Source organism: Dipodomys ordii, unplaced genomic scaffold (genome assembly GCF_000151885.1).
Source record: "Dipodomys ordii isolate 6190 unplaced genomic scaffold, Dord_2.0 Scaffold30, whole genome shotgun sequence".
Classification (NCBI taxonomy): domain Eukaryota; kingdom Metazoa; phylum Chordata; class Mammalia; order Rodentia; family Heteromyidae; genus Dipodomys; species Dipodomys ordii.
In genome coordinates this window covers 4,146,425-4,174,064 of record NW_012267246.1, presented here as the reverse complement: position 1 = coordinate 4,174,064, position 27,640 = coordinate 4,146,425, and the positions used below count along the sequence as shown (strand labels likewise).

The following is a 27,640-nucleotide window of genomic DNA, read 5'->3' as shown; positions in this document are numbered from 1 at the left end:
CACATTTATAAGATTATTTCTTTGTTGCTTTGTATGTCCCTTCCCCACGGAATAACCCCTGCTTTCACTGTATTTGATGTTGTTATAATTTGTGGAGGGGAAGGGAAAAAACAAATCGTTTAAATAGGGATACATGTGGAGCCATTGCAACAATGAGATGTACAAGTCATTATGTCAAAAAACAAACTTTACAACTTTGGTGGGGGGGAGGAGGGTTGGGTAGGGGGACGAGGGGAGGATGGGATGGGAAGGGGAAACAAAGGAGGAGGCCACAATGTACTCATTATCTTGCCCATGTAATTGTAACCCCTCTGTACAGTATTTTCACAATAAAAAAAAAATGGGAAGACAGACTATGATCAGGAGTACGAGGACTTACATTGTGAAATGTAATTCTCCCTCAGTTGATCAAAAATCTATGAGATTCTAGAAGAAAGCATTTTGCTCAACTTTATATGGAGGAATAAAAAGACAAGGTAGCATTTTGTCTTTGCACTGGAAGTATTAATTTTCTTAGTGAAGCAAAGAGTAAGGAGAGAGATTTGCCTGTTCATAATACATCATGACTTATTTAATAAAGTACCTGATTTATTTCTCTCTGTTAAGAGAAGGGGCTATAGTTAAGACAATAGTTTGGGAATAGAAATAATTATGAATGCAATAGAACGTATTGCTATCAATAGGCAGCATTTGCGATAGTAGTGTGTCAGACGGGATAAAAGATTGTTCAGTAAACTCAATAAAATGGCTGTCTACAAGGAAAAAAAATTAGATTTCTAGACTATGTCAGCAGCAATGAGAAAACTTTAAAGAGAATTTAAGATATAATAATAATACCAACTATTAAAACTTCAAATCCTGATTGATGACAGTCTTTTTCTCCGTTAGTAGGAAACACAGTGAATATCTACATAGAAGATTTCTAACACCCAATTACGGACAGTGCTGAGTAAAGGAAAGTTCAATAGAATCACCTACATTAAGATCAAGACCTATGGCTGCTTATAAAGCCCATAGGAAGGAAGCAAATATCGAGCAATAGCCTGGTAAGATTGTAATATGTGCATATTAAAGATCAAAAACTTTGATAAAACACCAGAAAAACAGAACAGAACAGAAGAACATAAGACATTTCACCGAAGATCACACATCAAAGAGAAGACTGGCACAGTACAGCAAGGCCACATGTACAAAGTGTTTGTGAGCAACATCGTGTGCAAGCTCAAAGACATCCAAACAACCCCATGCCCCCACAAGAAAAGTAAACAAACTGGCAATTACATTTAGTGAAATAGATCAGAGCAGTCAAAAACAAGCACTGGCCAAAGGAAAAAGGAGGCTACTCTACCTTTTATGACCAACAACAAACTTTCCCAAGGAACCATAGTGTGTTGTATGATTCAGTAAAAACAATATACTAGTTTTAAACTAGGCTAGCACTGGTAGCTCACTCCTGTAACCCCAGCTACTCAGGAGGTTGAGATTGGAGATTCCTGGTTCTCACAGCCTGGGCAGAAAAGTCCACGAGATGCTTATCTTCAATTAACCAGCAAAAAGTCAGACGTTGAGTTGTGGCTCAAGTGGTAGGATGCTAGCTTTGAGCCAGAAAGCAAAGCAATTCAAGACCCTGAGTTCAAGCCCCAGTACCGGCACAAAATGACACCATTATTTTAGTCACATAAACACTGACTAGTAAGTTGAGTTTAAATATTGTGATACTACAAAGGGAGAATGGGAGAGAAGAATATTGTGAGAGCACTGTAAATAAAAAAATAAATCCTAATTTCCTATAGTGGATAGTCAATAGATGGTTAGTTAAAATAAGAATGGATAAGCTTTTTATTTTTATTTTTTTAGGGATATGTAGGTAAATATGAGAAGCACAGCCAAGGAGAGTGGAATGAACACACACACACACACACACACACACACACACACACACACACATTCTTGATTTTTAAACAATACTCTCTCATTTGTACTAGGTGGAGATGACTTGCTGAATGACAGATGGAATTTCTAGATGGAGCTGAACAAGTGCACCAGTACTGTCATCTGTCTCCAGCACCTGGTTTGACTTGGTGACATACGCAGTATTTACAAGGGCATACTTGCTTTTAGCTTAAAAGAAGTTGGAACCAAGCAGAAGGGCAGGGAGAGATGAGGGGATCAGTGTGTTTTCATCACTTAGAAAACTTAATACTCAAACTTTTGTGCTTTATCTCTCTTCATTCATCAGTGTAGTCTGTGGCATTGGCAGCACAGACATTAGCTGGAAGTTTCTTAGAAATGCAGAACTTTGAGCTCCTGGAGACGGACTGAATCAGAAATTTTGGCAAAATCCACAGTGACTTGTGAGCACAGGGAAGGTGGAGAAGGTCTGGTCCACAGCCCCATTTTCTACAGAGTATTATCTATTGTCATCTTCTTGTATTTTATTTAAAATAGGAAGCTATGCAAATGACCAATAACCTCCTAAAATAAACTGCGATGAATGAGTAATGATATTTTGAACTCAACGAGGGTGACACAAAGCTATCTGCAGAGCAGGCGGAGAGGAGTAACAAGCACTAAATAACCAACTCAGAAACTATTCTTCACAGTATTGGTTTGCACTGTGAACAGGTGACCCAGAGGATGAGCTTGATCTTGACTGCTTTGAGACTGACTGCTCAATGGGAAATCTGGTGTTCTGTCACCTATACCAAACACCAGCTTGCTTAGGAGTGCACTGTGTTCCCCTCTCAGTCTGACAAATCAGTATTTTATCTAAAGAAAAATGAGACAGAAAATCCTGAGCTCAAGTAGCTCAGTTGTTCATGGTGATGAGCAACCAATAAACTAACAAGGGAGTTTTGAAATCTAAAAATGGTGGCACTGTGGAAATACAGCCACCCAAGGTCTCAAAAGATAGGTTTGGTCAGATCATCTGGTGACAAATTCACTACGTACGTTATCAGAGGATCAACTCAAAGGAGCACTCACCGAGAGGAGAGGCTTGGCTTCCCACTTTTGCTACAGCTGGTATAAATTCCTGGGCCATCGTCAAAGAAGCTTCCGAGGGCCAACTTCTGTCTGATAGACTCTCTCTCATTTTTCTGTGCCTAAAATTTCAAGAAAATAAAAAAAAAAGAAGCTGTAAGCGAGGTGGGCACAACGCAACTACAGACAGCTCAGCCTGCTGGTTCCTAGGATGTAACATTAGATGAAAAAATAAATAAATGGGGGTAGAGCCCACAAGCATGTGAATTATTAAACACAGAAATTAAGCCAGTCTCTTGTGTCTCCCATTTGAATTTTTCAGAGCCCTTGATAATCGCCAGTCTAGGTGATCATGGCCGCAGTGCTGAACGATCTTTGGGAGGAGAGAATTCGATTCCTGGGTACACTACTCTTTCTTCTCATCCGGAGAAGGGGGAGAGGAGGATAAATTATGGGGGGCACACGCTTCCTCCTTGAACTTATCTCTCAAAACCCAAATGTGGCTTTCCTCCAGATCCTGCCTTCTCTCCCTTTCCCTATGCACTCAGCACCCATCTCCTCTGGTGGGAAAATGAACACCTCTGGCCACATGTGCAGGTCTCTGTGAGCGGCAGATGCCATAGCAAAGGGCTGGAACAGAGCCCGGCCCAGGACACACACTGTGCCTGCCTGCATTCTGCTTCCAGCAGAATGGCCAGGATCTACTGCATCCACTCAGGACTTAGCCCCTCTCCCCAAGCTTGGGATGTGAGGAACCCTAAAATGAATGTCTTTGGTCCCATCTGGTATGTCTGCCTTTTGCGCCATCTGCCTCCTATTCTGAAGAGAAATCAGATCGGCATGACAAGCAAAAGGGCTTGAGAAATGAACGATGCTACAGTGATCATTTGGGTAAGTTTATAATACTCTGCATCCCATTAAAAGCTCTATAAAAACTCACCATGCTGAACTTTTAAACCCTTTAAACAACAGGGAAGAAGATCAGAAATGAGTTCCTTAGTTAAAAATAAAACAAGTTCCCTCCCCACCCTTAACAAATGAGTTAAGAGCTCTTGGGCTGAGTAAGACCGGGGGTTTGTGCTCTGTATTATCACAGAGGCCCTGAGAAGGACCATTTTGTGCTCTGAGCAGGAAGGTAGAGAAACAGAGTAAATGATATTATGAACGCCGACCTGTGGCCTGAGGTGGCTCCTCTTACCCCTGGTCCCTGTGAGAGGTACTTCTGTGGACTGTCAGAAAGCGGACCTGTGCCACAGCTAGAAGGGCAGCAGGGGAAGACTGCTCTGCCTCATGTGACAGTTATGCATCACAGGTGGCTGTTTGCATTTAAATCCAATAGTTAATTAACGAATTAATTAATTCAGTTCTCCAATCAATCTGGCCTCATTTCAACAGCTCCACAGTCACCGGGACTGGCGAATATCATATTAGACCGTCCATCAGTTCTCAAATTCTAGTTTTGACAGGCTGCATTAGAACATCCTGCAGGATTTAAAAATCACGCATGCCAGGGGTGGGCACTACTGGCTCACATCTGTAATCTGAGCTACTCTGGAAGGAGTGATCAGGAGAGGTATGGTTCAATGCCAGCCCAGGCAAAAAGTTCACATGACCCAATTTCAACCACTCAACTAGGTGTGATGATGCACGCTTGTCATCCCAGCTCTTTGGGGAATGTGAATAGGAGGATTGCAGTTCAGGTCCGGTCAGGCAAAACACAAGACCCTATCTCCAAAATAACCAGAACAAAAAGGCATAGCTCAAACGGTAGGCTGCCTGCCTAAACAAGTACTAAGCCTCGAGTTCAAAACCCCAGTGCCATCAAAATAAACACAGGCCCTGTGGATAGATATTTAGGGTTAGTAGCTTCAAGAAAGCTCACCACTATTCTCCTTTTCTCTAACACTTTTTAATCAACACGAGCATCGAAACACCAGGAACACAGGTTGAACTTTTGCAGTGTTGATCTACACAGAGAATGTCCCGTTCTACATATTTATTTAACACAGATTCGCCCCTACAGCCCACTGACTTCTTAATCCCCATAATAGTGTTAAGATTCTTATGATGTGTCTTCGCCAAATCAGAAAACTGACAAGCAGAATCCAATACTCAAGTAAAACAGGCTGAGATCTGAGGATCACAGTTTGAAGCCAGAACAGGCAGACAAATCCAAAAGACTCATATTTAATCAATCAGTGGAGGTAGTAGGTGTGGCTCAAGTGGGAAAGCTCTGGCCGTGTGTGAGAAAGAATATAAATGTCACTTGTAATTCCTACCAATTACAGAGATTGCTGCACAACATTTTCTCTTAATATGTAAGAGTGTATGTATATGTGTGTGTATGTATGTATGTATTATGTATGTATGTATATATGTATTTAGTGATATTAGGTCTTGAACTCAGGGCTTTACTCTCTCAGTTTGAGTCCTCTACCAATTGAGCCACACCTCCAGCCCAGTTTTTTGCTGGTTAGAGATGGAGTCTCAGGGACTCCTCCACCCAGGCTGGCTTTGAACCTTGATCCTTCAGATTTCACCCTCTTGAGTAGTGAGGAGCATGGGGGTGAGTCTCCTGCTTCAGCCTAGGTTCCTTCCTTTCTTCCTTCCTTTCTTCCCCTTCCCCTCCCTCCCTCTCTCCCTCCCTTGCTTCCTTTCTTCCTTCCTCTCTCTCCTTCTATCTCATGTGTGCATTTTCTCCATGTTGGGAAGCCGAGACTGTGCTATGATATCTTGAGAATTTTCCTTATGTCACTTCATATTCTTCAAGGAACACAATTTTATCTTAGCCTATCACCCCATCTTATAGTTCCCCTGAACAGTAAGCCATTTGGGTAGTGTTAAATTTAAAATACCATCTTTTCATAAATCCCTGCCCACATGTCTGGTGGCTCCCTGCAGGAGAGCTTCCTGGGAGGGGAAATGCTTGCTCAGCCGGGTGTGAACGTTTGTGGGAGCTCTTGCCACATTTGGTCACATGGCTCTAGAGGAAAGCTGTTCCAGTTCAAAAGCCCACCAGCCATGTGATGATGGCCTGTGCACACTACATCCATCCAGCCGGCAGGGGAAGCTTCCAGGGATGTTTTTAATTTTGTAGGCACAAAGTAGTAATCTTGACTCTCATGCCTTTGATTTCGCAGTGAGAGTAAATATTTATATGTTTCTGGTTACTGTTTTGGTTACTTCCTTCTCTCTGAATTACTTACTCCTAGTGTTGCTTCTTTTTCTTCTTTTTTTTCTGTCAGTTGTGGAGGTTGAACTCAGGGCCTGGGAACTGTCCCTGAGCTTCTATGTGCTCAAGGTTAGCACCCTACCACTTTGAGCCACAGCACCACTTCTGTTTTTTTTCTTTTTTTAAGCAGAAATCTGAGTTAAAAATATTTTATAGTAAAGGTATTTGTTCTTTTGACTTTTAACTCTTAAGTGTAGGAGGTAGGTTAGATATATTTCTGCCTTTCCGTATATAAGAACAGGGTGTTCTGGCTAATAGAATTGGTGGATGCCACGCAGGAGACTGAGTGTGAGCCGAGTTACAGATCTATTTCTCTTAGCTGGCCTTTCCCCCTTGGTTGGTGAGTGCCCCCACCATAGGTAATCAGAGCCAGAGTGGTTCCACCATCTTCCCATCACAGCCAGTCTCTCTTCCTCCAGGGCTCACATGAACCTTCTGAACAAATGTGACTCCTGATGCTTCAAGTAATTATGATTCAAGTTGTGAGTAAAATAGAGGTTCTTTTCTGAAAATTCCAACAATTGGCCAGGCGCTGATGGCTCACTTCGTAATCCTAGCTACTCAGGAGGCTGAGGATCGCAGTTTGAAGCCAGCCCAGGCAGGAAAAGTCCACAAGACTCGTATCTCCAATGAACCACCAAAAAGCTGGAAGTGGAGCTGTGGCTCAAGGGATAGAGTGCTATCCCACAGGGCAATTATATTCTTGAATTCCTCCTGCCCCTGAAATTCAAAGATGTTCCAGGGTAAGAAAAAGCTAGAAACCAGGGAAAAGGGAGAAGCTGACTCAAAACAATACTGTTTGGATGCACTTATGGCCAGTGGAGCCCTGTCCACGGCTAAACTGCTTGGGGAAAGACCTTCATAAAAGAAAATTAAAACATCTAAATGGATGTCATGGGCAGAGAGCTAAAGAGCAGCTGAGGAATACCGGCTCATCAGTAAGAGACAGAAAAGCTATTTACCAAGGGGAGAGTAAAAAATGCATGTGGAAATGAATCCTTACTCAGTCCCAGGCAATTCTGTCCATGTTTATCCCGAGTTTCCTGCCGACAACCCTGTGTTGGAGATGAGGCTCACAATGACTTTGCTACCCCAGAACACTTCCTGAAGGACACAAAATGGTCTTCCTTCCCCCCGGGCCTGCCAGCCTACTGCAGCCCCCAGTACTTGAGAAGAAGAGAGAGAGGCATTTAGAACAGGAAATGCGGAGCGAAGTGCTCTGGGAGGGTGGGGATTGCCCATCCAATGTGTTTCTATGGGCCTTCAGAACAGGGCATATGTGTGCATCCTTACACTGCACCTTGCTTTGTCTTCCTGCCTCCCCTCCCTGGCTCTGTCTTCCTGCAACTTCCTTCACCTAGCTGGCGGCATCCAAGGCATCCCTGAAACTCGGGCCACCTGGTTTTGAACATGCTTATCTGCATGGAAATTTCTAAGTGGAAGATTGGGTATTTTTTACATGTCCAAACGTTACTGAGCGGACTCTGCCCTTCTCAGGAACACACAGTGGGAAATGACATCCTCAACGCAGAGCTAAAGTTGCTGGAGCTCTACCGACAGCCTCCTCCTCCTCACTACCACACTATGACGTCACCACAGAGGAAGCCCGGAGTGACCCGAAGGCCCCCACAACCCACGGATTTATAAAAGCTTGGCCTGCAGAGTCAGGGTCCCAGTGGATGGGCATGGCACAGTGCCTGGGGAAATAAAAGCAGATGTGATATCCTGAGCAGGGCTGGATGCGATCTGGGAAGGATGAGAGGAAGATGTCTCCCCAGTGTCTTGCTGCTGTCCACTCCTTTCCCGGATGGAGCTTCCCTCCTTCCCAGCTCTGTTTGCTTCCTCCAAGTCCCTGATCACCATGGGAACGGAAATGGACTTGAAACAAACACATGGGAGGTATGGGTTTTATAATGCTTTTCTGCTTCTAGCACTCTCTTCTGCACCGGTGCCGGGCAACTCAGGCCAGGGCTGTTGGAGATCACCATGAATCTGGTGTGATGGTGCCCAAGAGGTGCCAGGGTCAGGGGCTGCAGAAAGGGCTGGCTGAGGCGGAGGGCCTCACTGGCCCTGGGTATCTTCTACACGGGTGCTTCAGACCTGAACAGCAGCAGAAACATCACTGCGGGCTCCCTGTGTGTGCAGGGCCCCAGAACCTTGGGTTTAACCAAGGGTGGACTGAAACCTTTCAGAGAACAGATCGTGTCTACGCTGCCATTTACACCCCGCAGTACACTAACTACACACAGCTTCACATCCAAGCAACGCAGAGACGGTGGAGGCGTGGAGTTCCATCCAAACCCTGAGCCACCTGCCCTCCACAGAGCTCGGTGGCCATGGTAGGTCCTGGAACTAGAGTCCCAAGGGATGGCTTTGCTTTTCACCAATGGTGAGAAGGAAAATAAGGAGCTGATGAGTAAGAACTTCCTAAGGAGGACGGATACATCATCCCAGAAGCCAGTAATGCAGTGGTCCTCTGGCACAGAAGAGAATACACGTGCCTCTCTCTGTGTCTGTCTCTATCTCTCTCCTCCTCTGTCTGTCTGTCTGTCTCTCTCTCACATACACACACACACACACACTGTCACATATTTCTTTTTTACCCTTGCAAGGGTAATAAAATTGAGTTGTTATATATGTATGTAAGGAACTCCAATAATTGAAGTTACATTGCATAAAAACATCTAAGAAGCTGAGCACTGGTGGCTCACGCTTGCAATCCCTAGCTATCAGGAGGCTGAGATCTGAAGACTGCAGTTCAAAGCCAGCCAGGGCAGGAAAAGTTATCTCCAATAAACCACTCAGAAAAAGCTGTTAGTGGCACTGTGGCTCAAGAGGTAGAGTGCTACCCTTGAGGAAGAGCATAGGGGCAATGCCCAGGCTCTGAGTTCAAGCTCCAGGACTGGCAAAAACAAACAAAATGGAACAAAACCTCACCAACACTACTGGCTGGCAGTTTGATCTTTCCATAATTAGCATAAATTCTTCCCACACATGCGTACAACACACTTGGCTCAGATTCAACCCTGGACCATTCGCACATAGAACGAAGAGTCAAGTCAGGAGCTGAATTGGACCATGCACAGCAACCTCTTGGAGAGGGCTGGGGCAGAGGGACAGGCATGCATGTCAAGTCCCCGGATGCTGCCCCTCCCTGCCACTGGTTGAAGCAGACTCTTCTCTGGAGCCCAGTAGATGGCATGAGCAGCAGGCTGGCCTCTCTGCCCAGGCCTTGCCTGAGACCCGCGCGTCTCAGCCAGTCCACTGCCTAGCAACATCTGGCGGCATCTCCATTAGTGTCATCCTCTGGGGACACAGCTGGGGACCTGAGGTCCCCATGGAAAGTGCTCTTCTGTTGAAGCTCTCTCTCTCTCTCTGCCTACCACCCTTACCCCTCTTCCCCCCCCCCCCCCGCCCCTGCCCAAAATGGCGGCTGGACTCTTACAAGCAGTTTTCCAATGTAGGAACTCCAGGGCTTTTAAACATCAGGAGCTATACTTATGTGTTCCCTAGGCAAATTTTCACTCAAATAAAAAACAAGAAGAGAGCTTAACTACACAGATGAGGCTTTCTAATTACTTTCTTATTGAGATCAAGCATGGATGTGTCACAGGAGCCAACTACAAAGCCACATTCCGTGAGCAAACACATTCTTCCGAACACTCACACCCCTGCAGGTCTCAAGTTCCGCATCTCCTTCCTTATTCCTGGGAAGTGCTACTTTAATTACCGGTGGAAACAGAGGTGAATGGCAGAGTACCTCTGCATCACTGAAGGGATATTAAGTGATGGACACTTTTTTTATTTCTGCCACGGCATCCTCCTCCTGCTCCTCCTCCCCCTCCTCCCCCTCCTCCTCCTGCTCCTCCTCCTCCTGTAGTACTAGATTTGAATTTAGGACTGTGTATTTGCTAGACCATACCAGAGGCCTTTTTGTTTAATATGTTTTGAAATAGCACCCCCCCCCTGCCCTCCCTCTCCTTCCTCCTCCCTCCAGCCAGTCTGGACTGTGAACCTTCTGATCTCGGCTTCCCACCACAGTTGGAGGAGACAGGCATGAAGCTCTATGCCCAGGCTTTGCTGTTGAGATGGTTCTCTTGAACTCTGTGTCAGGATTGGTTTCCAGTCTTGATCTCAGCCTCCTGAGTAGCTATGACTAGAGGTGTGAGCCATCACTCCCGGCTTCTTTTCATTTCCTACTTCAGATACTTACACCAAACACCCACTCTGGCTTCCTGCCTCATCCTGAAATTCCAAGACCAGTATTCACAAGAGAGCTGGATTCAGAGATCCACATCCTCAGGGGACAGCCAGGGGAAGGATTGGGGTGGTGGATGGCTAGGGGAAGGGCTCTGGGTGGTGGACAGCCAGGGGAAGGGCCCTGGGGCTGGGGTGGTGGACAGCTAGGGGAAGGGCCCTGGGGCACTGAGTGGCTCCACCTGGAATGCTGGGGAGGACAGGGAAGTTCGTTCCCAGCCATGTCACGGGGAGCTGGTTCTCGTGGTGCTGACCACACTCCCCTGTGCAGAAGCCAACAATCAGGGGACTGTTGTGATGTCCCCAACATGGGACATTGTGTTAAGGAGTGAGCCAAACAGGTAGGGTCAAAGTTCAGTAGCCCTGGGCAGGGCTACTGTTTGGAAGCAGAGCAGCCCGAGCCAGACGTTTTGGCCTTCAACCACAAAGGCACACAGGGTAGGAAACAAAACGGTTTTCCGGTTTGCCCAGTGGCACCCCCAAACGAACTGCTGGGGCCCCCCAGCTCTCTTCGAGCTCTCAGATGACTGCCCTGCAGCCTACATGGTGAGATGGGCAGTGTGATCTGGCCGCTATTTTTAACAGGTGACATCTTAGAAGCCTGTGAGCTCCTGACTAACGGCGGCATCACTGTCAGGACACAACGGTCCCAAACTCGCCCTGCCTGGTTAGGAGAGCGCCAGCCAACTGGCAGGACGCTGGGGTCTTGGCCCACGCCACGGTGGACTCAGCCAGACACAGGCCCATGCAGGGGCATGGTGGGGGGGGGCAGGGGCAGGAGATCGGAGCCAAGGCCCCAGAGGGCATCTGCAATGTAGCACCAATGCCAGTTACCAAAACTCTGACTACCACACTTTCCCTTTTTCTTGGAACAAATGAGTCATGTCTATCTTATCAGTTGTTTTCACAATTTAATGGAATATTGTATAGAAAGCGCTGGGCAGAGTCGCTGGCACAGAGATTCTTTATTGAATGGTAGCTGGTGTTAAGAGCAAGAGGAAAGTGTGGGTATGGTGATATGAAGAGAAGGACCAAGGAAAAGAAGAAAAGAGTCAGCAAGTGAATTCATGGTTTTCAGAGGCTAACAAGGAGGAAGATTTGGGGGTGACTGCTAAAGAGCACAGGGTTTCTTTTGGGACGATACAATATCCTGGGCGTATGTGACAGCTTATACAAGTGTATGAATATGCGACAAACCATCATGGAACTCAGACTGGTCTCCAACCTGTGAGCCTCCTTTTTCTGCTTCCTGAGTGCAGGGGTCAAAAGGCATGCAACATCATGGGCGTATAATTTTATGTAGGTGAATATGTCTCCATTTTCTAAAACCAGTCACAAATAGATGCAAAAATGAGAGAGCAGGAGGCCCGGGGAATCTGCTAATAGAGGGAAAGAAGAAGCAGAGGAGGAGAAGAAGCAGGGTGTATGACATGGGAGGGGGTGCTGACTTCCTGCGTGTGCAGGTATGTGTCAAGAGCAAGAATAAAACTAACTGTGTACTTGGTGTTTAAATCAGGACACCTTGTTGCCTGAAATCCCCACTCCCTGACCATGCTGGCTGATGGAGACAGGGTAGCACAACAGAGCCCCGAACCCGGAGCTGGGCAGCTTCAGACGTTTACACGGGACATATGTCAGGCTGTCCTTCCCTGGTCCAGAGAGTGGGAGAGGTTTTTCCCTAGGCGGCTGAGGTGGGCTGGGCCTGGGCCCCCATCACTGAATGTGGCTCTGCAGGCGCATTTATCCCTCTGGGCCAGAAGACGGGAGGGTTAATAGAGGTCGGCGGCTGCTTTTCCTGGGTAATTGTGTGGGGAGGGCCCAGCGCGCGTCTGCGATGGCAGCTGGCATTCTGAGTCCTGTTTATTGCAGTTTATCTCCGGCAGTCATTTCCACTCACCTTTTAAAAAAACATGAGGCGCAGCTGTGGCTGCGCTTTAAATATTGTTCCTCCCAGCCTTTTAATTTTTTCACGGGGTTCCTCCCTCATCTTTCATGGTAATTGGAGGCACTCGTGGCAGGAGAGCCGGCACCCTGTGGCATGCGGCCAGGCGGGCAAGGCCGGCTGGGTTCTGGGGCCACCCCACAGCCGCTGTGCATGCTGGTCTCTCACGTGGGAACAGGAGGTCCAACTGGCCTCTCTCATTGGCTCTGGGACAAAGCTGGATCCAGTCTCAGTCTGTGCACCATATTAAATAGTAAACATTTCAGCCAGGCACCAGTGGCTCACGCCTGTCATCCTAGCTACTCAGGAGGCTGAGATCTGAGGATCATGGTTCAAAGCCAGCATGAGCAGGAAAGTCTGGGAGACTCTCATCTCCAATGAACCACCAGGAAACTGGAAGTGGTGCTGTGGCTCAAAGTGGTAGAGCATTTGCCTTGAGCTGAAGAGCTGAGGGGCAGCGTCCAGGCCCTGAGTTCAAAGCCCATGACTGACAAGATAAATAAAACACTGTCTTTTCTCTCTCCATTATTGTCATTTGCATATTTCCCAACACAATGTAGTGTGCAAACGCTGGATGTCCGAACTGGCTTCCCTGGATGGACACTCCTATAGTCTCCTTGGAGGATGATGGTGGGATGCTGATGGCCACCTGCGTCTTGAACTTGGGGATCTGGGTGGCTCTTTGCTGGGGAATCAGAGGCTTTTCTTAGGAAGGCAGGGGTGTAAGGGACCTCTCTTCCAACCCCCAATCCTGCGATGATCTCCGGCGCTCTTCCTAAATACTGCTGTCCCTGTGCTGCTGAGGCCAGCTTACACTCCAGACCCAACAAACCAGAGGTCTTTAATGAAACATCTTCCTTACAAGCCGGATCTTCCCCAAGGCAAAGGACGCTGCGTCACTCTTTCCTTCCTCTGCCCTGGTGGAATCTAATTTTAGTCCTTGCACAGCGACCTTTCCCCCAAAGGCTGTTTGTCGGACTTTTAAACAGTCCTGCTAAACAATCCCTACACATGTGTGGTTTTTATTAGAACCGGCTCAGGGAATTCTATGGCACCTGGGGATAACAATTTGTCAACTGTTCTTGACTACCCACCTCATGTGAGAGGAGAGTAACATGGGAGGTAGAGTTTTTATATAGATTTATGGGTGTTTTATTCTGTATAATATCATATATATGTATATATGTATGGAAAGTGAGTGCAACTTCTGAATCAAATACATGTACATTAGAAGCACAGGCTCCCATACATTTTACTGATGGATCCAAGACTAGAAAACCCAAGGGACTTTTTATTTTTGTGCTCATCCTAGGGCTCAAACTCAGGACCTGAGCACTGTCTCTGAGTTTTTTTTTTTTTTTTAACCTTAAGGCTAGCATTCTGCCACTTGTGCCACAGCTCCACTTCTGACTTTTTGGTGGATAGTTAAGAGGTTAGAGTCTCATAGACTTTGATGCCTGGGCTGACTTTGAACTGCAATCCTCAGATCTCAGCTTCCTGAGTAGCTAGGATTATAGGCGTGAGCCACCAGAGCCCAGTAGGGCTCTTTTTATAGATGACATCTCATTTTTCTATTTAGCCCACCGAAGAGCCAAAGTATTAAAAGAAAAAAGCTTAGTCAAGGAAGATTCTAATTAGGTTAAGTGATTCCTCTATGAGGCAACTGTTTTCCTCATGCTTTTATGAGGAGACTCGAAGGCCGCCTTGTTACTGGAAATCCTTACAACCCCAAACACCAGGAACACCTCCTGGCAGCTACCATTGTGGACGGAAGGTTGGAAAGCACTTGTCTGAGATAGGTGGTTGAAAAACAGAAGACGCGAGGGAAGAGGGAAGGAGTCTGACAGTTGGGACCAGAGCACCGCAAACCATCCTGGAACTTTCCAGACGCCTAGAAGTTTCACCCAGTGGCGTTTTGTTCTAACCTGCTGGGGATTACTGCTGCTCCCTTTGTTAGAGAACAGGTGACAAAACCCAAGTCTGTTCTGTGGTTGGAGCTTTCCAGTTCCCCGAGGCCTACATTCGGGCGGCTTTGGTAGCACAGTGTCTCAGGTTGCAGTGTCTCTGCGAGACTCACTTATCCCTGATTTCCTCTCACATCTGGGTTCGCTCCCCCACATGCCTCTATGGTGAATGGGTTAGCAGTTGTGATAGAACGCAGCATGTCTCCCATCATTCCTCAGGGGGAACAGGTTGACACTTCACTATCTGAAAAATGGATTAGTGAAGAAAAAGGTGGTCACGTGTCTGGCACCGAGAGCCGAGGAAATATGAACCCGGCACAGCCGCTATGCCGGAGCGGGCCAGCAATCTGACCGATGGCAGAGTGTCTCTTTCTCCCGGCGGGGAGGGGACAGCAGGGTAGTGTTACCATTTCAGAACTCTGCACCTCTCACCCTGACCCTCGGTCAGTCTCTTCCTGGGGAAGCACGGCCCAGTGTGGCAGGCCACTGGGGCCACTTGCACACTTCAGTGTGACTTTCTGGAGAGCGAACTTGAGTGAAATGAAGTGTATACACAAAAGAACTCCCAGAATCATGTGCAATCGCATTCCTACATGAGCCTTTGTAGCACACAATGCCGCATCTAACGCTATTTAAGGTACATAGAGAACTTCCCATAGTTCACACTTGGGGGAAAAAGCAAGCCAATAGCAGCTGAGGGAAGGAAAACTTCTGCAGCAAAGGTTACTGTTGTGAACACTGGTGGAGAACTGGCAGAGGGGTCCTCGGCTGCAGGGCCGGGGCTCTGGGGTGGACGAGACCTTTGTCTCAGGATCACCCTGCTGTGAACTCCACTGCACTTTGGGCAAATAACAGGAGGGGAAGAAAGCGAACCAGTGTTTAGCCTTCTGGGGAGAGACAGGCATATACTTGTAGTTCCATCTCCTGACCTCACCCATGTAACTAAAGCTATTCTTAGTTAGACCCATGATTACTAGATAGTTACCACATAAAACAAGCCCAAAAGAAATTGACCAACTTGGTCAAAAGAAAAGACAAGCAGGAGAATTAGCAGATTATTTGAAGCAACTTAAATAAAAATCCCTAAACTTCTTTGTAAAACTTTGTATTTCTTTCCCAATCATTAAACGAGGTCAAACTTACTAAGTGAGCCATCCCAGTAATTATTTATTTCAGGTGAACTCTCAATATAGGAATAATTTAACAAATTATTTCCACATATGTGTGTATATATATATGGCCTACTAAGCAATGACATGCGTAGCAGATGTTTTTAAATTCAGAGTAACAATACATATTACTGCCATAGTATGTTCATGACTATAAGTTGAGCGAAAAACAAAACAGAAAGAGCCCATCTAGCTACACACCTTTGATTATGTATATTAGGTTTCCTGACTCCATTAGGCCAGATGATCAGAGTGTGGAATTTGGCCACTCCACAAGGGCGCTCTTTCTCCCAGTTAGAAAAAAAAAATCCAACTGTTGATAGACAAAAGAGTCCCCCACTCCCCCTTACCTTCTTATAATTCCCCTCCACATCCCAGGGGGATTCTTGGCCAATGACGTCATCCATTCCATCACTGTCCCAGTTCATTCTTCAACTCTGCAGAATTCCCCTGAAGAATCGCCTCTCCTGAAGCCTGACAGACCACAGAACCACCTGCCTGGGAGCCTGGCGACTGCTCATGCTGACCCGGAGCCCGGCCAAGTGTCTGTCCGGCTGTGGTGTCCTTACCCGCTCTGGCCCGCAAACACCGCCCCCAGCGGCCTCCCTGGGTGCTCTCAGGATCTGGCAGCAAGCTGCTGCCTGCTCTGAGCTGATTGTAGAGAAGCCAGCCTTCCTACCATCTGCAGTCACCTGCCCCGGATTCCTCTCCACAGCACCTTTCCTGTTCCCAAGAAAGGAAAAGAGGCCCGAGTTTCAGTCAGCTGACGTAGCTCCCCAGCCCAGGGCCGGCACACTGGAGCTCTGCGAAGGAAACCATCTTATTCTAAACAGGGTGGACTGCGTGGGATAAAAATAGATGCGAAACCTTCCAGCTTCCCAGACCTCCCTGGGCCAGGAGCCGATGAAACCGCAACCGGATTTAAAGGCCAATCTGCAGGACAGATGCTTGCTGTCCCCACCCCCATCCCCGTAGCCCTATCTGATCATCTCTTGAAATCACATGCAGAAGTGTCACCTTGTGGGAGGAGGCCCACGACTGAAACTGATTTCTCACCTTCTGCCCCCCAGCCGGTGCTTTGTCCTATTAATATAGGCGAGAGAAAAAGACCCGTCAACTTTTCTTTAAAATTCAGCCAGTGGCGGGCTTTGTCACAAAAGCCCGCGTTCTTTTCTGTGGCTCCCTTCACTGTTTTCCCACGGTTTCTGGGCTTGCTTACGGCTTTATGTACAGTGAAGGGGGGAGCACTGGAGAAGAAAGTTTGCATGCAAGAAGCAGACAGAAGTGTACACACAGGGGAGAGTGCATGCACATATGCGTACGTGCGCACACACACACGCACACACACACACATACACACTGTGGCCACAAGCTTCAAAAAAAGAAACCCCATTATTATTTCCAAAAGTGTTTGCAGGAAAATCGAGCCGCAGAAGCATTCTACGTCTACTCTACACCATCAGCTTCCTCTCCAGCATGTTCCCATCTACCTCTGCAAAAGCACCGCCCCTTAAAACCGGCCAATATAGTCTCTTGAGGAACACTAACTAGAAAAGAGTTCTAAAAGCAAAAATGCCACTCAACATAAACTCCTGGCATCTAAATACCTGCTCCAAAACTCACCATCAGGGATGTACTCATCTGTCTCCAAACCTTATTAAAAAAAATTATAAATCTGTATGCCATTTGTGGCATAAGCATGTCCTTCATTGCTCCTGGTAGCCCCGCCCCCTCCACTTCTAGAAAATGAACGCTTTCCTCAGCAGACCCCGCTCCAAACGCAAATCCTCTCATCCCCTCCTCACCCCACCCCTCCTCTGCTCCCAAGGGTGAACCCCACGTTTTTAGAGACTGACAGTGACAGGTGATCTCTCATGAGCTGTTGATTATTATTATTATATTATTATTGTTGTTATGTGGCTTCTCCTTGGCTAGGAGATCACCCTACTTATTGTCCTCCAGACTTCACTGTAGATGGTGTGTGTGTGTTCACTATTTGAAGGAAGTGCCAAGGCTCAATGCTCCTGGGGTAGAAGGATCTCTCCAAGGCTGGGGCTTTGGGCTTAATGTAAATGCTCTACTTTGAGGGACCTCATGTAGCTTAAAGCTTGCTAAAGAAGATTAGTTGAAATGAAAGAAATATGCGCTGTCTTCCGTGACGTATAAGCACCTAGCATGAATCACTACCCTGTTGAGAGACTGCGAATGGATCAGGTGTTTTCTCCACATCCTTGGAAGCAGATTATTCTCAGTTGCATTTTATTTTACTTTTTTTGCTGGTTGTGTGGCTCAGACACTGCCCCTGAGCCTCTTTATGCTCAAGGCTAGTGCTCTATCACTTGAGCCACAGAACCACTTCTGGTTTTCTGGTTTTTGAGTAGTTAATTGGAGATGAGTCTCTTAGGGACTTTCCTGCCTGGGCTGGCTAATTTTCAAAACTTTTTTTTTTTGTTGGTGGTGGGGCTTAACCTTTGGGCCTGGGCGCTGTCCTTCAGCTCTTCAGCTCAAGGAGAACGCTCTACCACTTGAACCACAGCACCACTTCAGGCCTTTTCTTAGTAGTTTGTTGGAAAGTCTCACAGACTTTTCTGCCTGATCTGGCTTTGAACCATGATCCTCAGATCTTAGCCTTTTGAGTGCATTTTCCCTTTTTCCTTTCTTTTTTCTGGTCGTGGGGCCTGAACTCTGTCCCTCAGCTCTTCAGCTCAAGGCTGGCGCTCTACCACTTGAGCCATAGCACCACTTCCGGCTTTTCCCCCCTGCTTATGTGGTGCTAAGGAATCGAACCCAGGGCCTCATGCACACAAGGCAAGCGTTCTACCACTGAGCCACCTTCCCAGCCCCTGCATTTTCTTTTTATAGAATGGAAAAGTAGTCTGGCAACAAGCATTCATCATTATTCAGCCACTTTCTATCTGAACTGTGAAGGGGCTGGAGGTGTGGTTCCAGTGGTAGAGTGCCAGTCATAAGGAAGCTGAACTTGAGCGTGAGGCCTGATGGGGGAAAAGATCCTAATTTGCTGTATTTTCTCCTTATAATTTTCCTGCCTTGGATTCATGAGTGCTGGGATTACAGGTGTGCACCACCATGTCTGCTTTGAGGGCTTTTGGAGGGAGGGGGCTTGAACTCAGGTCTCCTACTTGTTAGTCTGGCATCCTACTTCTGAGCTCTGTGTAGTGCTGGGGTTCACTTTTCGTTGCTCTTGTTTGTTTGCTGAGCTGGGGTCTTGCTTCCTGCTCCAGTAGCACCTAGACCTCGATGTGCCTGCTCCTAGACTTCCCACCCTTGCTGGGATGGCAGGTGGCACCACATCCATCCTCCTGCTGTTGTAGGCTCTCTCGGACTTTTCTGCCACGGCTGGCCTGGCACTGCGGGCTTCCCTTCTCAGCCTCTCATGCAGCCTGGATAAAGGCATGCACCATGTGCACAGCTCTGGATTGAGAAGGGGTCTTGTGAACCTTTCTATCTGCTTCAAGCCACCATCTTCCCCTTACTCGTCTTCAGGCGAGGGTTACAGGCATGAGCCACTGGTCCCAGGCCTAAGTTGATAGCTTTAGGTATCTTACCAGGGCTGGAGATTTCCAAGGTTTTGTGACTTACTTCATGGTAGTTGCTGGCTATAGGTTGTTAAGTGGATTTAGATTAAATCAGGTACAAGATCACAATTCACGTAGTGGCTTAAGAAGCAAGAAGTGGTGTAGGGATCAGTCCAGCCTTGGAGGCAGTGCCATTTTCAAGTCCCTAAAGCTTTTGAAGCTCTGGGCTCTACAGGGCCCTGGGGCTTTGCCTCAGAGCTCTCTTGAGAGGCTGCTGGGCGGGGGCGGGGGAAGGGCAGGGGGGACAGTCACGTCAGGGTACCCCACTTCAGCCAGAGCAGACCTGTTACCATGAAGCATGTGCACAGCTGACTACAGCGGTCAAGCACTAGCATGAACTACTAGCATGCAGAACAAACTGTGTGTGTGTGTGTGTGTGTGTGTGTGTGTGTTGGTCTTGAAATGTTTGTGAGACTTTTATCTCCAATTAAAAATCAAAATAAGCTCCACTTCAGTGGAGCTGTGGCTCAAGTGGTAGAGAAATAGTCTTGAGCAAAAAAGATCAGTTCTCAAGCCCAGAATTCAAACCCTAGGTCTGGCACCCAAAGCAAAACCCCAAAACCCCAGTGTTTTCCCCCATCCATTCCCTGCAAGCTTAACATTTAGAAGTACTGCCTTAAAACTTGGGGGGGGAACATCAATCACTTTGAGCCATCATCTTTTTATTTCAGACCACGTCCAGGCAGGGTGGCAGGACGCCGACAGATGAGACAGAATTCAACATCACCATGGCACAATGAGCGGAATGGGCCACTGGGAGGGTCTCTAGTTGCTTTGCACGCAGGGGGAAATCGGTCGTGGGCATTCACCCTGCAGGGAGCTGCCCCAAGTTCCTCCTTGCAGGCTACCCTCTCTTCAAATGACAATGAGCCGTGGCCAAGCCGAAGACAGGCCCGGCTGCTAATGCTGTTCTTTAGCACGAGAGCTTGTAGCCACTCAGATCTCAAGGCTGCAAGTGCCTCTTCCCAATCCCCTTGTCTGAAATTCAAGGGCTGGAGTGAAGGGCTTTGGTTTCCTGTCAAGCCATGTTCTGAATGGCAACTCGAATTGCTCACATGAGCTAAGGCTTTTAAATGATCTTTATCAGCCACTGGTGGAAATGATTGACTGGGAACAGGGTCCACATTGCTGGGAAATCACTTGTCAGAAACCTCAACTTCAGCCCACTTAACCCTTCCAGCTCTCCTTTCCCCATACTCCTTCATCCCTGAGTTAGATTTCTAATTGCTTTTCCAATCCTTTTTCTTCTATGTAAATCTCATCTTTTCAATGAAGATATTCTGATACCTAGAAAACACATAAAAATTTGCAAGTCACTTCTGTGTGTGAGTATGCGTGTGTGTGTGTGTGTGTGTGTGTGTGTGTGTTGGTTCTGGGGCTTGGACTCAGGGCCTGGACACTATCCCTGAGCTTTTTTGCAGAAGGCTAGTGCTGTACCACTTGAGCCACAGTACCACTTCTGGCTTTTCAGTGATTAACTGGAAATAAGAGTTGCACATATGTTCCTGCCTGGGGCTGGCTTCAAACTATGATCCTCAGATCTCAGCACCCCGAATAGCTAGGTGTGAGCTACAGATACCTGGCCCAGATTTTTTTTTCCAATGGGCTTCTCAGTATACATTAAAACATTAAAATAATGGGATGGAGAGGTACAGAAGACAGCGGGGTTGGGACCAGGCAGGGTCAATACTTTGCCATGGCACACGAGAAGGCTGTACATCTCTCTGCCCAACTAAAAATCTGAACACACACACAAAAATTAAGTCACCGGCAGCCATGCAGCTGTGACAGGGCCACGCTGTGCCTTCCTTCCCGGAACTGCCCTGCCCTCTGCTCTGCCATCCTCTGATGCTGGCTTTCTTTCGAAACCAAGCAATTTTGTCCAATTACTTTCCATTTCAAGGAGCTGAGTAGCTGCTGATGTCCCTGTGCGGCACTCAGGGGAACACTGCATTCACCAGGATTTCAACGTTGCCAGTAGTAGAGAGAATATAAATAAGCAGTGGGTTCTGGTGACACTGGATGTGGTTGTATTAAGGTTGAACTTCCAGTTGTTTGTGAAATGGTGATTAGTTAACAGAGATTTTTAGATACATGGACATGAATATATATGCAGATACATATATGTACATATGTGGATACATGTATGTAGATGCACACACGTGCATGTGGGGTTTCTACTCCCCAAAGGGCGTTGGTGCACTGATAATGTACCATACAGACAGCTCCGTTTCCTTTTCATCTCCCATCCACACCGCCTTTCTACAAGAATATGCTACCAGACGTCTGGCTTCAAATGTCTTACCTGTTTGTTTCTTAATAGCACTTTTAGTTCATAAGGTATTAACATGTGGTTTGAGCCCCCATGTGGTGGTACTTTAAATAGGAATGATGTACGTCTACAATTCAAATTTCAATCAGGCCCATAATGAAGCCCTGTTGATTGTTTCTTTTTGGTCTATTAGACACTTACAGTCTGTTCCCTTTGTGGGAAAACATATAAATTAAAATCTAGATATCTAGGCTAAAAGCAAACATAGAATTAACATCCCAAATTATTTTCTTAATTTTGAAAGTTACCATCTCCTCAGAGAAACATAATTACATCGCAACAGGCAGAGAACAATTATACTTTAACTAGGCAATGCAATGAAAACAGAGTCATGCATGGTGGCTCATGCCTATAATCCCAGCACTCAGGAGGCTGGGGCAAGAAGACCCAGAGGAGCCCATCCTGGTCTAGGTAGTGAGACCCTGTCTCAAAAGAACTAAAAAAAGAAGAAACACCCTTCACACCGTTAACTAGGAAGACAAATTCTTCATCAAAAAGAAAACTCTGAAGGATAATAAAGAAAACAACTTCTTTGATTGTATATTTAAAACCTGTATCCAAACAGTGCACTATGATGTTTTGAACTTCCCTTTTCATTTCAATGAATTTTTCCCCCACTGTGGATGAAACCACGCTTTTACTTGGCAGAATTTAAGAATAAATTTGATACCTGTTTTCTTACAAAAATAAGAAATTCAGGGATATGCACTCATATGGCCTATAGTTGACAGAAACAGAATAGATTTCCTCTCTTTGTTCACCATTATATGACCTGCTAGCATCTAGGCATGAAGGGTTATATATGGCTTTCTTCAGCAAGAATTCCAGGATATCTTTATGAATGACTTAAACTGATACATGCCTAGGTTTTATCATTTGAGACCAATACAGGCCATCTTTAGCTTTTTGGGCTGGGTGTGACCACTTCCATTAGGCAGAAACATTTTGCCCCAGAAAATTTGATATTCTATTAGGAAGTAAAAAACCTCTCTCTATGGTAAAAGGATAGAGTAACATGTTGTCAAATTCAATACAGTAACCAAAGGCAGCTTGGAGATGATGACCTGCCTTAACTAATCACAAATTATCATCATCATCATCATTATTATTATTATTTTGTGCCAGTCTTAGGGCGTGAACTCAGGGCATGGGCTGTTTTGCTCAAGGCTACTGCTCTATCAGTTGAGCCACAGCTCCACTTAGAGCTTTTTGTTTATTCATTGGAGCTAAGTGTCTCATGGACTTTCCTGCCCCAGCTAGCTTCAAACTGAGATCTTCAGATCTCAGCCTTGTGAGTAGCTAGGATTACTGGGTGTGAGGTGCCTGACTAACTGGAGATATCTTGCAAAGGAGCGTGGAGACAGACAAGGAGTTTCATCTTGACCAAGTTCTTGGGGTAGAAATGCAGGCATGAGGGCAATTCCCTTAATGCATGGTTTCTGGGAAGGCTGGGCCGTCTGTGTCTCTTTCATGCATTTGCTTTCCCCCTCTGCTGCCCATCATGCCACAGCACACTGCAACTGTTGTGCAGCTCGGCTCCCTGCCCTGCTGGGGTCAGCTCTGCCTGCGTCCTGCTTCCCTGCATTGACTGGACCTTCTCTCCCAGGTTCTGATGAGAAACCTGGATCTTGCCACTCAGAGACGCTCTGAGGTGGAACATGCAATCTCACCCAACAGATGTCTGTGGGGCACACACTCCATGTTTGAGAAAGAGGTAATTAAAGGAAAGCAAGCAAGAGGGAATTAAAATAAGGCTCCTGTCTTGCATAACCCTTGTCTAGTGGGACAGGCAGGCTTACATGTAAGTGGTCAGAAGGAGGAATTTTGCAGGAGGTGGCATCTGAGCCTGCGTGGGCTGGAAGCAGGTGGCGAGGGGGTGGAGGCATTCCAGCCTGACACATCAGAGCCAAGAACAAGAACAGAGGGCAGTGGGAACGGGAGCCGGGACTGCAGGGCTCAGATCTCAGTGAGGCCTCGAGTGCCAGACAAAAGGGCTAGAGTGGAAAACAGTGGAAGATTCCTGGCCTTCTCCTGACCAGGCGTGTTGGAAGAGGGGACAGTGGGAGTGTCCACACGGGCCATTTTGCCCTTTCTCCTTCTGAGTGTCCATTCCCACCACTGGCTAGGAATGCCAGCACTGTGATCTGTATCTGAGTCGGTCATTTAAGCCACAGCAGGACGAGCATGAAGGCTGCCATTGTTTTCCATGCTCACTTAGCCCTAAACAAAACTGCAGGGGAAGGGAGAAAATACTTGAGAGATTTTTTTTTTTCTTAAAGCAAAATGGACATTTGACCTAAACTGGTGCTAACAAGTTAACAATATTTTTAAGCTATCAGAGACCATGTAGAGGAATTTGGCCTTTTGAAGGCTGCCAGGCCTGAAGCTAGGAGCAAGGATCCTCCCTGAAGAGGCTGGCTCCCTTCCCAACGCTGGGAAATACAACTTGATGGCTCTCTCTTCTAATGGGGCTAGGACCCAAAATGACAGCCCATCTCAGTAACCACCTGGTTACTGTGAATCCTTTGAGGGAGGAAAGTACTGGAATATGACAACAACAAAGCATTCTTAAAGACAAATCCCACAGGTTGAAAGAAATCTGGAAGAATGATAGAACGGGTGTCTCTGATGAAGATGCACCGTATTCATAAATTGATAAGTTGAATTAAAACCCTTTTGTAAAACAATTTTTTGGGGGGGGGTCCAGTCGTGGGGTCTGAACTCTGGGCCTGGGCACTGTCCCTCAGCTCTTCAGCTCAAGGCTAGTGCTCTACCACTTGAGCCACAGCGCCACTTCCGGCTTTTTTCTTTTTGCTTTTGTGGTGCTGAGGAATCAAACCCAGGGCCTAGAGCATGCAAGGCAAGCGCTCTACCACTGAGCCACCTTCCCAGCCCTGTAAAACAATTTTAAGCTAATAAAAAAACTCTGTTTCATCGCAACCACCTATTATATAAACAGTAGTATGTAAGAACCAACTGCATTTCTACGTAGTGGTAAGGAAGTGTTGTGAGTGAAATGGTGTACTATAAAGGACTCTTACCAAACACTTCTTATGGAGAATCGGTGGCAGGGAACTCTTCCTGTATGGTAACCAATCTGTGTTTGTGCAGAATGGTTATAGTGGGAAGTAAAGGGGTAGTTATGCCAGGCCTTTGCACCTTGGCCAATTTATATATAAAAACTGTAGGCCTGGCCATCTGTGTGACGACTTGGTGACCTATTTTAAGCAGAGGGAACAGAGATAAAAATTCCTGTCCTCTCAGGGGGGCATGGTGGCTCACACTTGTAATCCTGGCTACTCAAGAGGCTGAGATCTGAAGATTGTGGTTTGAAGCCAGCCCAGGCAGGAAAGTCCATGAGAGTCTTATCTTCAATTAACCATACACAAGAAAAGCTGGTTCAAGTGGTAGAGTGCTAGCCTTGGGCACAAAGGCTCAGGGGACAGTGCCTTGAGCCTTGGTCACAAACTGATACGTGTGCACAAACACTCAAATTCCTGCCGTCAAGACGCTTATGTGGAGCCAGGAAGACAGAAGAGAGACCAAAAGTTCAGTAAAATATGCACTATGAAAGATGGTTGATAAATGTTAAGTATAGAACTAAATCAGGGAAATTAATAGGAATATTAGGGTTGATCTAGGAAGCTGGAAGATCAGGGTGAGTCCCAGGCCTCCCTAAGAAGTGACACTGAGCAGAGTCCTGAAGAAGGTAAGAGAGTGAGGTATGGGGTAGAGCTGCCCATGAAACACAGGATGCTCAGATACACCGCGAATCATTGTAGGGCTAAGTCTGTCTCCAACTCTGCAGGTTATGTGCTAAATCTGGCAATCGTACAAGGAGGGTGAGTGTTTGTCAGAAGGGAACCCCAGGAAAGGTCCCCCCAAGAACGGCATTGGGGAAGGGAAGACATGAGGACTCGAAGGGTTCTGGGGGGGACGATCCTGCAGCCCTGGGAAGACCTGTTTTTTTCCTCTGAGCTGGATGACAAACTTTAAAAAATTGATCTGTGAGACATGATCTGATAGAGGTTTCATGAGCTTGTTCGGTGCTGCTAAAGTTCATGGAGCAGGGAAGGGCAGGAGCAGGTGAGGAAATGTGACTTCCAGATTGCTGACCACATATAGAAATCATCTGTCTCCAAACACAGATGCATCAAAACAGGTGCGGCATTTTGGATGGCATGGTCCCTCCTGGATTCATGAGTGAAGATTTCTCCGTACCTCTTGGAAAGCCTCGTTTTCAGATAGTAATCGACCTTCCAAGGAAAGCCTGTCATCTCATTAAATGAAAATGCCTCAACCACTGCTCTACCATTCTTTAAACATAAATAAACAAGCTGGGCACAGAATAGTGTGTGCCTGTAATCTTAGCTACTCAAGAGGCTGAGGTCCGAAGATTGCGGTTTAAAGCCAGCCCTGGCTGGAAAGTCCAAGGGACTCTTATCTCAAATTAATTACCAAAAAAAAAAAGTTGAATGTGGAGCCTGTGGCTCAAGTGGTAGAGTGCTATCCATGAGCAAAAAAGCTCAAGGACAGCGCCCAGGGCCCGAGTTCAATCCCTACGACCGTCACAAAACCAAATAAACAAAAATAAAAAATGGATAAAATAAAAATAAATAAAAAATAAAGGGGGAAGTTTCTGGGGAGGGGGAATCTAACTCTTTATCATTGACTAAGCTAGGAGTTAGAGAAGTCCTGCTTTCTGAGTGCAGTCCCTTGCCATCCAGCAGGGCTGTAAAGGGAAGATTTCTAAGCAGGATTAAGACCATGTCTCTGCTTTGGAGGCTATGTTTAAAGGAAGCATTTCAAAAGCACAAGCCAGGCAGGTAGCTGTACTATAAAGCCCTGTGCGGATGCCATCTGTGAATGATCACTCCCCCCTAATGCACTTAATTTTACTGTGGAGATAAGTAATAAAGACTTCACAACTGCTACACACCATGTCACTGTTATTACAGTGGGGTTCATTTAAACCCAAATCCATTTTTCGTCTTTGGCTCGGGCAACCTCTCCCCTCTAGATGAAATGGCTGGGTTTGGCTACTTTTTCACCTTCCCCAGACGACACATTCGCCATGATGAAAAGGCCGAGGAAATGATTTTCCAGTTACCTGCTCTTCAAATTAGAAATTACATAACTGCTCTGAGAAGGGCGGAGGCAGCCTCCTTCAATTCCGATGGTTGCTGGATCGATCACCTGGCGGGGCAGGGCCAGGCCTGGTGCGGGCCCATGGGGAGGGGGCCCACCCAGTGTGAGGCAGGGCGGGGCAGGAGGGGGGGCGCTCCGCCACCCCGTCCTCCTCCCTCTCCTCCTAGGGGCAGAATGGGCACCCAAACCTGGGCTTCCACGCAGGAACCTGCCTGGCCTACAGTGACACCACTCCCCCTGGGAAGCCCGGTGGGGGTGGGGGGTGGGGAACCTTACAGGCTGGGTGTTTGCTTAGCCAGTGTGCTCGGCCTGGGGCTGGGGAAGCAAGGATTCCGCGGCGTCCACGCGGGACCGGGGACCGGGAGCCGCCCAGGGGTGAGGGACACCTGCCAGTGGCTGGCCTCCCCTCGCCCAGGGCCCGCGAAGTTCCAGAACTGGTGTCTCCAAACTCCTCGCGCTAAAAGCCACCTCAGAGCATCCGCCCCGCAGGCCTCCCAGCGCGCCCACCCCCGCGCATGGGGGTGTCCCCACGAACATTCTGGAAGCCTGTTGACGGGGGTGGGGGGAGGCGATCGGGCGGCAGTGGAGGGCAGAAGTTCCCCCCACAGCTCGGAGCGACCCCCCCCCACGGCCTCATGTTTAATTCATAACTGCAGCCCGCGGATGGGCACCCGGCGCGGGAGCGCGCGCCCTTCGGCGCACGCGGGGCCCCGCTCCCGGCGCTTCCCGGGCGGCCGCCCGCGCGCGCGCGCAGACACGCGAGTATGCACTCTCGACCTCGGGAACCCCACTTCCGAAAAACAATTCAGATCCCAGGCGCCGACCTGACGGTCTCCAACCCCGCGGCTCCGCTGAGCGGCCGCCCCGCTGATGGGAGAACCCGCAGCCGAGCGCCCCCGATCGTTCCCGTGCCCCACGAACCGGGTCCTCAGCCCCGCCGCCATCGGCACCTGCAGGCCGGGCTCGGGAAGACGCCGCAGGGCGCCCGGGCCGCGGGGTTTTCCCTCCCCGTCCCCCC

At 47.5% G+C, this 27,640-nt stretch overlaps 1 protein-coding gene across 1 annotated transcript in view; it reads right to left on the bottom strand.

Moving 5' to 3' along the window:
• The window catches only part of LOC105985548 (schwannomin-interacting protein 1-like), a 52,197-nt gene extending 24,631 nt beyond the window's left edge, over window positions 1-27,566 (bottom strand). The window contains exons 1-2 of the mRNA XM_013016139.1: window positions 27,447-27,566; window positions 2,986-3,104 (exon numbers count right to left, since the gene is read on the bottom strand). Coding sequence (XP_012871593.1) covers window positions 2,986-3,104; window positions 27,447-27,566 — 239 coding nt within the window. The remainder of the gene's footprint in view (window positions 1-2,985; window positions 3,105-27,446) is intronic.
• Window positions 27,567-27,640: the final 74 nt, after the last annotated feature.